Source organism: Capricornis sumatraensis, chromosome 6, assembly GCF_032405125.1.
Source record: "Capricornis sumatraensis isolate serow.1 chromosome 6, serow.2, whole genome shotgun sequence".
In the NCBI taxonomy this organism is placed as follows: Eukaryota; Metazoa; Chordata; class Mammalia; order Artiodactyla; family Bovidae; genus Capricornis; species Capricornis sumatraensis.
The window spans coordinates 105656529-105669265 of NC_091074.1; the positions used below are offsets into that span (position 1 = coordinate 105656529).

The 12737-nt window shown below is 42.5% G+C and overlaps 1 protein-coding gene across 2 annotated transcripts in view; it reads left to right on the forward strand.

Moving 5' to 3' along the window:
* The window catches only part of ZNF462 (zinc finger protein 462), a 93453-nt gene that overhangs the window by 14699 nt on the left and 66017 nt on the right, over positions 1–12737 (forward strand). For both annotated transcript variants that reach the window (XM_068974530.1, XM_068974531.1), the window contains exon 6: positions 3811–4002. In XM_068974530.1, the coding sequence (XP_068830631.1) occupies positions 3811–4002 (192 nt within the window). The remainder of the gene's footprint in view (positions 1–3810; positions 4003–12737) is intronic.

Below are 12737 nucleotides of genomic sequence, written 5' to 3' on the forward strand. Positions count from 1 at the left end.
CCCAGAGGTGTTGACAGCCCTTCAGGAACTTGCTTCAAACACAGAGGGAAATTGGGGAATCAAAACACTTTAGAAGAGCTACCAATACTATCAGAGATTCTTCTAGAGATCAAGACTCCTCCATGAGTTTCTTCAACTAAGGTATTTAGAATACTAGTTGAATTCTCGGAGAAGGCAATGGCAACCTACTCCAGTACTCTTGCCTGGAAAATCCCATGGACGGAGGAGCCTGGTGGGCTGCAGTCCATGAGGTTGTTGAATTCTAGTTTTATATTTTTTACTTTTTTACTGGTGTATAATTGCTTGACAATGTTGCATTAGTTTCTGCTGTACAATGAAGTGAACCAGCCCTATATAAACATATATCTCTTCCCTTTTGAACCTCCCTTCCACCCCTCCCCACCACGAATTCTAGCTTTAAATTTTTCAATCAGCTAGAACTTTTCCGTCTCATTTATTAAATTCTGTTGTATGGTTATAAAAACTCGTCTCTTCATCCCTTGTGGAAATAAGACCATCTCTCCATTATTTCCTGAATGTTGGGTTCTGTTGAACTGTCTTAATGGAGTAAGTCTACTGAAGCCTTATGTTCACAGCAGTTGCGGGGTGGGGTCGGGGGGTGGTCAGCAGACCCAGAACATTTTACTAAAGTCCAAGGAGTAAGAGGCTTTGGGGATCAAACCACTCTTTTCTAACTGGTGTATATTGTAAATTATTCAGCTGGGACACTATCCTCAGAAGTTTTTCCTATAGATCTCAGCCTTGTCAAAAACACTTTACCAATGGGAGTTGGGTAAGTGATTTGGCCTGTGGGAAGGACTTAAAAATAAAGTGCCACAGGCTACACACTGACTCTAGAGCACAGAGCTGAAGCGTATATTCTTGGAGCTGACCAAGCAGACTGGCCTTCTGTGCTCACTTGCTGGCAAGAAGAAAGCGTCCAGAGAGAGTGGGAGCAATGTTATCTGGTTCTCTGCACACCTTGGACCACTGGTATCTATGACACGGCTCAAGTCAAATCATTTTCCAAAAAGACTCTTGACTTGTCTGTTCTACTCAGTAGACTATTTTATTTTAAAGGGTAAAAAGTAGTGTGTAGTAACTAGATACCTGGATTGGAATTCTCTCTCAAGTTATGCCACTTATGACCACCCACCAAGGTTCATGTAGCCATCTTTGCACTGAAAAATTGAGAAGTGAAATAAGAAGAGCAGTAGTATATAAAATGACATATATACTTATTATTTTAACTGTTTATTAAAATGTTTATTTATTTGGCAGTGCCTGGTCTTAGTTGCAGCATGAGGGATCTTTAGTTGCAGCCTGTGGGATCTAGTTCTCTGACCAGGGATCAAACTTGGGCCCTACCAGGGAGGTCCCTGTATTTCTTATGTTAGTAAATATCATTGTTCATGCCGAGCATTATCCTGTAGCTCCCAGGTCATGGTTTGAGGAGCGTGGAATTGTTTGGGTCCTCTGACTTCTTTGAGCTTCCCTTCTGCTTTGGGCTATAGCATGTTGCATCATTCAAGGTTTTGTGTGGGTCTCTTCAAGGCTTTCTTGGAAATGCATGCTCTGGGGTCATCAGTTGTAAAAAGGAGGCTGAATGCAGGACTTTGGATGCTGGGCTCGCCTTACATGAAACCACTCAGTAATTTTCCACTTAGTAATTAGGTGGCAGGAAGGTAACCATCACAACAGGGTGAAAGCGAGGATGGAGGTTTACCTGCTGTTCCTTGCCTTGCTACAGTGAGCGTTTGTCTGTAGCACATCAGCAGCATCGTCCTCAGTTCTCATTCACTGGTCCTTTCCTCTGGATTTTACATTTTACCTTAAAAATAAATTTTAAAAATACATGTTCATTAGAGAAAATTTGAAAATGAAAGAAGAAATGCAGTAGCCATTCACAACCTATTATGTAAAGACACTGTTATTAATATTTGACAATATTTCCTTTCAGCCATTTCCTCTGTAATTATTTCTCATACTTGTGATTATAATTTAATGTATTATGCCTTTCTATTTATTTTCCTGAGTATCAGAATTTTATTTTCCTATGTATGACCAACACTTTAAGAATTAATTTTAATGAATAGTAATTTATCAAGAAGATATACCCACATTTACTTAATCATTTCCCTGGGGTTGGAGACTTAGGTTGTTTCATCCCTTTTTTAAGCATAAATAATGTATATTTCTAAATAGAGATTACTAAGTATTAAAGGATATTTCCTTAATATAAACTCTCAGAAGTGGAATTATTGAATTTCAAGCCTGAGCTTTCTAAATTTATTGTTGTTAAAAGCAAAATTGCTTTCTGAGTTGATTGTACCAGTGTTTTTCTGTCCAGTGATGTATGCATGCCCATTTTACACCCTGCAGTTCATTTAAAAGCTGGCTTAGGGCAAAAGTAAATCATATTCTCGTTTGACTTGATCATAGCGATCTGTGCTGTATTTCAGTGGTATTAAAAACAATTAAAAGGAAAGTACTTTTAGAAAACAAACTTATGGTTACCAAGGAAAGAGGGGGGATAAATTGGAGATTGGGATTGACATCCACACTACTATATTAGATAACTAATAAGAGCCTCCTACTTTTAGTGCAGGGAACCCTACTCAGTACCCTATAATGACCTATGTGGGAAAAGAATCTAAGAGTGGATATATGTATATGTATAACTGATTCACTTCGCTGTACAACAGAAACACAACATTGTAAATCAACTATATTCCAATTAAAATTAATTTGAATAAAGCAAAAATACTTATTTCTACTTAGGGAAGTGAAAGTCGCTCAGTTGTGTCTGACTGTTTGTAACTCCAAGGACTGTACAGTCCATAGAATTCTCCAGGCCAGAATACTGGAGTGGGTCGCCTTTCCCTTCTCCAAGGGATCTTCCCAACCCAGGGATTGAACCCAGATCTCCCTTATTACAGGCAGATTCTTTACCAGTTGAGCCACAAGGGAAGCCCAAGAATACTGAAGTGGGTAGCCTATCCCTTCTCCAGTGGGTCTTCCTGACCCAGGAATTGAACCGGGGTCTCCTGCACATGGCAGGCGGATTCTTTACCAACTGAGCTATTTCTGTTTAAATGCCCTTTATATTGAAAATATACAATATTTATTTTATAAAAATATAAAATAAATATAAAAATATATGAGCTGCACACAGATGCACACATATTTATATATTTATACGCCTCTGTTGTTTAAGAAATCACTTTGACCCATTTCTGTACTGTTGATCAGTCAGGGAAATAGAGTTTTGTTCTCAAGTTTGTGAACTGGTCCAAAGAAAACCCCACACATAGGATGTGTAAAATCCAGGAGGCCTAGAGTCATCGAGGAAGTGAGTTATGAGAATGGCACAATAGTTTGCACTGAGTGACTTGGTGCTGGGAAAGCCACCCATCAATAAGCCACCCTTGGAATAAGAACGAAGTGTATTATTTTCTGTGGATGGTGCAAAGGCTGAAATGAAAACTGAAAGAGTCACTGCTGTTGTGCAGACAGAGGGAGAGAGAGGGGAAGACTTTCTGAGGGAGCTAGCTAGACATTTGATTTCAGGCTCTGCTGGAGAATCAGTTATGGGCTCCTTGCTGTAAACTGAGCACGGGGTGAAGAGGGACCAGGTCACTTGATGCCGGAGGGTGGGGGTGGGGGGGTGTTGCCGAGGGGTTGGTCTGAGAGGTTCTCAGACCAGGCAGCTTGAGGCGTGCCCTCTGGCGTGAACTAACCGCGTTGTTTCCCCCCGCCTCCCCGCTTCTCCCCTGCTTCTCCTCTGCTGCCCCCGCTGTCTTCCTCCAGGTGAGCATGCCTACAAGTGTTCTTGGTGCTCCTTTTCCACCATGACAATCAGCCAGCTGAAGGAACACTCCCTCAAGGTCCACGGAAAAGCCCTGACCCTCCCCAGGCCACGGATTGTCAGTCTCCTCTCCTCGCATGCCCACCACTCCTCCCAAAAAGCCACCCCGGCCGAAGAAGTGGAAGATTCCAATGGTAAAACCGGGCTTCCAAGCGGGCATCGACCCTTGGGGTGGGGGTGGACGGGGATTAACAGCCAGGCCTTCTTTTTAGAAGAAAATCGTACACGAACGCGTGATGGTTCAGGTGAAGGAAGAAACGTGCAAAGGTTGGAACAGTATAGACGTTGGAGGTGGAGGGTGAAGTGAACTGGGTGAGCGTCTGTTTGCTGCAGACCTGTCTGCACGGCTGTGTGTGCGCAGCTTGTGGAGAGAGCGCGTGTGTGCTGGGTTCGTGTTGAGTTCTTCCGCGGTGGTTGAGCGCAGGAAGGTGAGGAATGCTGGGCGTATTTCTTTGTTTACTTATTGGTATGTATGCTGTGAAGTGTTTGGGGGTACCAGATGTATACGTTAACACAGTTCAGAGTGGGAATGGAAAGGGTGAATGAAGGGGATGTGTCATTTCGGGGTCACCTTGTGATTTTTTTTTTTTTTTCTTATGGCTGAAGAATGATGAGGAACCATCAGTTGAAGGGAGGGAGTAACTGCCCACTTTCGGAGCTTCAGGCCACATCCCTGAAGCCCGGGAGGGAGTCTCCTCATTGGCGGTGTAATCAAAGCTGTACGCCAGAGAGGAGAGCGAGATGGCCGGTGTGGTAGAGCCGAGCAAAGGATGGTTTGTTTTGATCAGCCCAGGAAACAGAAGGGTGTTGATTGCTCACCTCAGATAACTGCAGAGTCACATGCTTAGGAGGGGAAGAAGTCTGTAGATTCTTGTTGACGTAGGAGACCTAGGAGCTGCTCTCTTCCGTGATCTTCTGGTGTTGACTGCCTTCTGCAGCATCTCTGGTAACCGGTTGTCTGCCGCCAGCCTGAATACTTAGCAGGTCAGGGAGCGGGCTGTTTCCCAAGCAAGGCCTATCGTTACGTCCTTGGTAGAAGCTTAGAGGGCTGGCAAGAAAGTTCATGGGCTCTTCAGAACAAAGGCTTGGCTTTGAGTCTTACTTTGCTCAATGCCAGTTGTGTTTTCCTGGGCAATCTTAGCTTCCTACACTCAAAGGTCAAATTGGATGATGATACCTATCCCTTGATGGCCTTGAGAGATTAATGAAAAAAAGATATACATTTAATAAATGGTCATTTTATTCAGCAGTTTACATCCTTGGGTTGCAGTTTTGGTCTTTGAGGCCGAAGCATGAATTTGGGGTTATGTTTAATGTAAGGGTTTAAAAAGATAGACTTCTTAGGTTACCTGAAGATCTGACAGCCCCAACATGTCCACGTGGTCTGACTGATTAGCAAAAGAGTAAGTGATGAACCTTCATTCACAAGGTCTGAGCAGAGAAAACTGGGAGGAAAAGGAAAGGTAAGTCCTGGGACTAAAAGCTCCCTTTGTTGAGTTGCAGAATTTGGTGGCCTTTCCTTTGCCAATCAGTAAACACCAGGTTAAACATAGTAACTCCTTGCTGGTATTCCTGTCTTGGAGGACTTCTGTTTAACAATGAAGGTTTGTTATGATGGTGGCTCCTAATAAAGTGAGCACACTTACCTCCTCTGCCGATGTGTGGCAATTTAGCCTGTTTGTTGTTGTTGTTGTTTTCCAGGAAAACTTAAGAGTCTCAAAGCTAAGGGGGGTGGGGTTGGGAGATGGGTGTGGGGAACCCATGTGAAACACCACAGAAAGTGTCCCCTTTGCACCTTGAGATTCTGTTCCTTGGAAGATATTGGTACATTGCGACAAAGGGCAAAATAGAATTTTATGTAATTGTAAGGTCTTCACATGATTGTTAATGAATTGCTTTTATCTGAAATGGAAGCTACGTTTGTGTAGCCATTTGGGTAAAATGGGGCTTCCCTGGTGGCTCAGGTGGTAAAGAATCTGTCTGTAATGCAGGAGACCTGGGTTCAATCCCTGGGTTGAGAAGATCCCCTGAAAAAAGGAAAAGCTACCCACTCCAGCATTCTTGCCTGGAGAATTCCGTGGACTGAGGAGCCTGGTGGGCTACAATCCATGGCATCACGAAGAGTCAGACATGACTAAGCAACTGACACTTTCACACTGGGGTGAAATAGATCCATGCAAGCACCATTCCTCGCAAAGGCTTTTGCTGGGACGTTTGTCTCCGTGTTTTACCTTCTTTCCCCTTTGTCCTCCTCCCTTGGAAGGTGGGTCTTAGTCTCCAGCACATGGACGTCCTGCAGACCACTCAGGGCATGGCTCACCTTCCTCTGCCACGTGCTAGCAGTCATGTCTGACTCTTTGTGACCCTATGGACTGTAGCCCACCAGGCTCCTTTGTCCATTGGATTCTTCAGGCAAGAGTACTGGAGTGGGTTGCCATGCCTCCTCAGGGGATCTTCCCGACTCAGGATCAAACCCGTGTCTCATTATGTTTTCTGCATGGGCAGGCGGGTTCTTACCACTAGTGCCACCTGGGAAGCCCTGCCATCCTCTACATAGGCTAAAAAAGAGTCAAGCTCAGTCAACTTCCTGAGCCTGTACTCTCTGCCAGGAGCTATGTGATGCACAGAAGAATCATAAATTAATACAGTGTCATTCTGAATGCCCAGAAGTTCAGAATCAGATGTTTAGAAGATATTATCAGCATGGTATTGAACTAACCGCAGCTCATAGCCTGAAGCCTCACCTTTTTCAGGGGTGATTTCTGGTTCTTGGAAGCTAGACAAGGTTAGGACCTTGGGAGAAGGGTGGTTGCAGAAACATGATGAAATGATATTGGCTAACTCTCTGTGTAACACAGGTAGTCTGTTAGCCACAGGGAGATAAGTTGCAGAATTTAAAAGTGTTTTTCTCTTTCTATAGAAGAAAGGATAATGAATGTAAACACTCTGGGTGGCCACTCTAGTGAGGCTTACACAGAACTCATCGGATCTGTGCTGATTTCAATGTATGTAAATAATCTGGATCAGTGGGTCAGGAGTGATTGTTTAAGTGGGATGAACCTAAAGGTTTAAGGTGGGGTAAACAGAAAAAGGTTTCAAATGGGCTCTTCTCATTAATGGATAATATGGAAAGAAAAATTAACAGTTTGTCCATTCAATCAATATTTTCTTGAATCCTTTCTATGTAGGTGTTGTGTGATTCAAAATGCCTAAGAATGACAGAAGAGGTTGAAAATGGGCAGGCTATTTGCTGGGGAACCGACTGGTGAATTCCTAGAAATGGTTACATCTGGGGGATGAAGAAACAGCTGTGGGGCTAGACAGTAGCCTGTAAATCACGCTTTGAATGGTGTTTGAAACACGCATGTGAAATCCAATTGCACATTTTAATAGGGAGAAGCTGTGGGGCCGTTGGCTCTCAGTTAAGGTTTCCCACACTGCCAGGTCGCTCTGAACACAAGAACCAAAAATGTGTTGCAGGCCTGGGGGGAGTAGAGATCCATAAAACCAGGGAAATCACCCCTGTGTCCTTGGCTTTCTGATCCCCTAGTGAGACATGTGAATAAAATGACTTGACATGCTCACTGCTCTTTACAGTGGTCAAATGTTTGCAGTCTTGAGAGTGAGCCAGTCTTTTCCGGCAGAAGGAAACTGGCTGAGCAAGAAGGTTCTTCCTAAGCTGCTTTGCCTCCCAATCCAGAGGGGAGCTCTACAAGGGAGAGAAGGGAGCCCTCCAAGAGAGCGAGGGAAGCCAAGAAGGGAGACGTGAGAAGGTGGGGGGTGGGGCGGGGGGCTGATCTCATTCCCCCTGCCTGGCCACACACTTGCTCTGGACATAAACAGAACTCTTAGACTCCGGGCTGTCAGTCTTGACATGTCTCACCAGCATGTGGTCTCTCTGTATTCTCCATGATCTGTGGTTGGAAAGAAAAGCAGTGCTGCTTCTGTGTGTAAGATAATGGGAAATGACACGTAATTGCTATTCTAAACAATGCATTAAGTTGAAATCATAAGGTTGTCAACAAGAGGAAGTGTTCTGCTGTGTTTGTGTTTACTGGGTTCCTTCTGCCATATAAAGTAGAGGACTGGGTTGTATCAGGCTTTTTCTTAGACTGCTTTCAGTACAGAAAAACACACATACCCATATACCTATAAAACAAGAGAGAAACTTAGTGTCGTTTCATGATGAGATTTGTTTAGGTCTGAGTAGTTCCCCAGGGCCTGGGTGGTGGATGCATAATGTGAAATTCAGCTCTATCCTTTGTAAGAGGTCAGGCCAATGGTGACATTCCATCTTTTTCCTACGTTCAGTTTCTTTCTTTGCTCCGTCCAGTTATGCTGCACAGAATGGGCTGCTTTAGGAAGCAGCTACTGCGGTGCGCTTAAAACAAAAATCAGACACTAAGACCATGTGCAAAATACATAAGGTATATGAAAATTAAGATAGTTTTTAGCGTGTGCCATAATGGCAACCTAGGGAAAACACCCAGAACTTTTGGTCATGAAATCCTTCTCCGTGTAAGACAGATCTCGGTATAGTCCACCCAACAAGAGACGTCTTTGCTAGTATGAATTGGTAGAAAAACATAAGGAGCTTCGTGATTTTTTTTTTCTTTTTAATAAAGCGAAGGGTTTTCTGTTACAATGTTTCAGTTGGCTTTTTTGTTGTAAACTCTAGAATGATATTTGATCAGCAGCATTTTTATCAGGGCATCTCTCCTCAAAAAACCACAGGCACTCCTTATGTCGTATCAAAATCCAAGTTGTCTGCATTGCATACAAACTTTACCACTTGGTCACATGTTCTCCATCCTGCGTGTTCTCGCCAACAAATCCTTACGTTTCCAACCATCTCTGTACTAACTGCCCCTAGCACCTGAGGTCATCATTTCCATTTCTGTGCATTCGAAGCAGCTCTGCTGGGAGCTTGGAAGAATTTCCTGTGTGCTTCTGTCTGCCAGTCTCTGACTGTAACTTCTGCTAAAGACTGACATTTACCAGCCATTGGGTACTCTGATTACTCATCCATTGATGATCTTCTTGGTGTTCATTTGTACTTGTGGATATGCTTTTGGTTCTGTCCCCTAATTTTCCAGTGGAAATAGTTAGATACTTACACTGACTTCTTTTAATTGGCCAAGGATTTCTTGTAGGCATCACAGTTTGCAATTCAGTTAGTTGTACTAACATGTCTGACAGACTCCACAGAACCAGGCTGTACAAGGGTAAGTTTATTTCATTTGCATTTAAGAGGCAAGTTCAAAAGATCAATGATCCAAAGATGTAACCTTAGGGATTGCTGTAACAGAAACTTTCTGACGCATCAGTCTGCCAAGAGGAAACAATCTTCCCTGACAAAGAGTATTTTCAACTTTATTGTTGTTCACTGGATAACAAGACCTTCTGTAGAAGTGGGAAACTGCAGGTTGAGACAAGTTGTAAGCCTTTCCAGTCCTCAGGAGGAGGCAGAAATAGTGGTGGTGCTGGGGACATGGGCATTACAAGTGTAGTCCCCTGGTAGCAGAGCCCCTTAGAGCAAGCACACATAATCATTTGACCCTGGAATGGAGTAGCTTTTTTTTTTCTGTGTCTTTGTCCAAAAGCATAGAGTGTTTGGTTGCAGTTAAATCCAATTCAGAGAAGCTATAGAGTGAAACTAACCAACAAAACTCATAGATTAGTAAAAAATTTTTGTTCTGCTTGAAAATTTTGCCTGCCAGTCTTTTAAAGTAATATATGAGTTAGAGGAGGCTTGTTTTGCTTGATTTCTACAAGCTATAAATCAAGAATTTGGCAGACTTTTTCTGTAAAAGGCCAGATAGAAAATACTTTCAAGTTTGTGGGCCACAGAGTCTCTGTTACAACCATTCAACAGTGCCATTGTAATGGGAAAGCAGCCTTAGATAATATGTAAACAAATGGACATGGCTGTGTTCCAGTAAAACTTTATATGCAAAGGCATGAACATGGACATGGATTTGCCCTGTGGGCAGTTTGTCACTCACCCCACCAGGAAATTAATCCCATCTTTAATAAATGTCATTATAGACCTTTATGGTTAACATATAGGCTATTCCTAGAGGTCGCTTAAAATATAACTTGACCTAAATACATGCTTTGTTTCATATATGATATGTAAGACATTAAGTAGAGCTTTAAAATATTAGTGTGTGAATTACACTTAAGCTCAAAATAAAATCTTCTTTAAAAATTGTATTGAGTCTAGCGCCAAACCATCAATTCATTTAACCTTGACTGCAGCAATACTTAACACTTAAAAATTAAGATCTGAGATGCCTGCTTTTTGAAGAGAAGCTTTTCACATTTCTAAATAGGTAAGACATAAAATTCAACCTTTAAGAGGATCCAATTAGTTGCTAGGACATCAGAACCTTCCACACAGGTTCCAGTTGCAATCAGATTTCTCTTGGGGTGAAAGAAAGAAGAGGTGGTTTCTTTAAAAATGACAGTAATGTAATGGAGACTCTCCAGTGAATAATTGTGAAGTACCAAGATTTACATCATTTTTAGCACATGGGATATGAGACATAATTTTAATGGCTTGGCCATAATTTTTAATAGGTTCTGCTGGTCTCAAAATTATCTGGCCAGAGAATACTAACCTTCCATTTTTGACATCAGAATTTCTACATTAAAATGTGATCTCGAATTTACTTTAATGCTTACTATGAAGAGTGGCATTTCTACGATAAAGACCTAAGACGTCTGTAAGTCCCGGGGTGCAGAGCAGTACAGGTGATTCCGCATCTTCTGTTTGATATCCAACAGTCTTTGGTGGTTAAATTATTAGACCTTGTCCCCATCAGCAAATAGAAAGCCTCCAAAATTATCACTGCCCTAAAGTTGAATATCATGATAGACCCTTCCCAAGAAACCCACCTGCCTGAGATTTCTGTGACTGTTTGAATTAGCCACAGTTTCATGTGCCAAGGATGGAAAAAACATTTCAAGTGAAAGCTTTCCATGTCCTGGGAACTCAGTCAACTTGCCCATCTCCCTCTTCCCGTGCCAAGAAAAACATTTGTTCATCAGAAATACAAGCATATACTACCCAACTCATTCAGAGCTAGTTCCCAGCAGCTCCAGAATTTGCTGCATAATTCCGCAGCTTACTGTTGGTTGGAGATTACCTTAAGGTCCTCCAGAACCTCAGTGTGGGAAATATCTAAAAGGAAGAAGAAATTTATTCTTTGGCAGAAAATGCATTCAGTTGTTAGTCAAATCATCTGAAATTATTAATCTCAGTTCTTTTTTGAAAGAAAGAATGTTTCTTTGTCTTATCGTTGCCCACTTCAGTTTTTTCCCCCCCTGGAACCAGAGCTAAATGTTTAGTGCAATTATGTTGAATATAAAATCCCTCAAACTCTTTTGAGACTTCTTGTGATTCATAGATCCTCTCCTCTCTTCCAAATTCTGTTCTGCACTAGAGAATTTTACACAAGTTTTGAATCTGGGAGGACGAGTATGTGTGAGCCATGATTCAAGCGGTAGAAATCCTGGGACAGCTTTGCTGGAACAGAGGGTATGTCCTGACCAAGATGGGCATGTGCAAAATAATTCTCAGAGCTGAGATGAGAAGAAGATGCCAGAAATAACCTTCTCCAAACAACTATTATTTATCTTCTAAACTATGTGAGTTTTGATTGTATGGCCCAGCATGTCCAAATGCTGCCCATGTTTTTTCATCCATGCATAATCCTACATAATAATATCCTATAGGAAAATCCCAGTGATGGTACTTAGAAATAGTGAGATAAAGCATGGCCAGAATGATGGGAGAGGTTCAGGTATGAACAATTCTGCTTGCATTTTCCAGAAGTCAGTTCCTTGCTGTTTTCGCCCAGGAAGGGCCATGTTCCTGTCAGAGGGCTCTTCTACTTTGTAACTAGTTTCAGAGTCATCAGGCTCAACCCAAAGGAGGTGTTTGGCTAAGAGAACAGAGCCCAGCTAAGGTATTATTTACCTGTTCACTGCTCTTGGAGAAGTCATTCCAGAGTGAGGCTCTCCAGCTCCTTAGGAACAAAGAATATTCTTAGGTGCCTGGTGTAAGCCACACTCCTTATATCTTTTATGTTCGTGTTCTGTGAGCTCTTCAGCATAGCTCCGTGATGACTACAATGAGCAAGGCAGGACCTCCCTTCTAAACCTTCTCTGTAGTCCTTGATTTTTAGCCCTGCTGGTTGTCCACTACCCGGCCCCCTCCCCCACAACCCCCCTGCCCCGACTAGTTTTAAAGTCAACCCTTCTGGTTTTTTATAAGGATTCTGCCTGTTACTTTGTTTTGAAGTGATAAAATTACTATAATTTTTATTCTGCTGATTGCCTTAAATTTACCATCAGATTTAATATGTCTAATGAGTCAGAGGTACAAATTATTAGTCTTATTTTATAGAGAAGGAAACTGAGACCCTGAGGGCTGAAATGATGAGTCCCAAAGTCACAAAACCCATATGTGGTGGACCTTGTCTGAATCCAAAGCTCATACCCTTAACCTTTGTGCCATTTCATCAAAGACTTGCAGCAGAAACACATAGCCATAAATGAGCCAGAGCGCTGAAGATGCAACTTACATGTCTGGGGGCACTGGAAGTTTCCAAAGGAAGATGAAGCCAGATTTTATTGTTGATTGATATTTAGAGCCTAAGTTAATAGACACGTAGAGAAGTGTCTATTCCTTCTCTCTCCATAGAGAAGAGGAGGCATTGACAAGTCCTGGAGGGCTTCTTGACAGATGTGGGGGCTCAGGCTGAGCCTTGAAGGGTGAGTAGGAATTTTACAGCCAAATGGAAGTCCATTCTGGTAGGAGGAGTATCAGAAGCAAGCAGACTTTCAGAAGAAGGGATCCTGG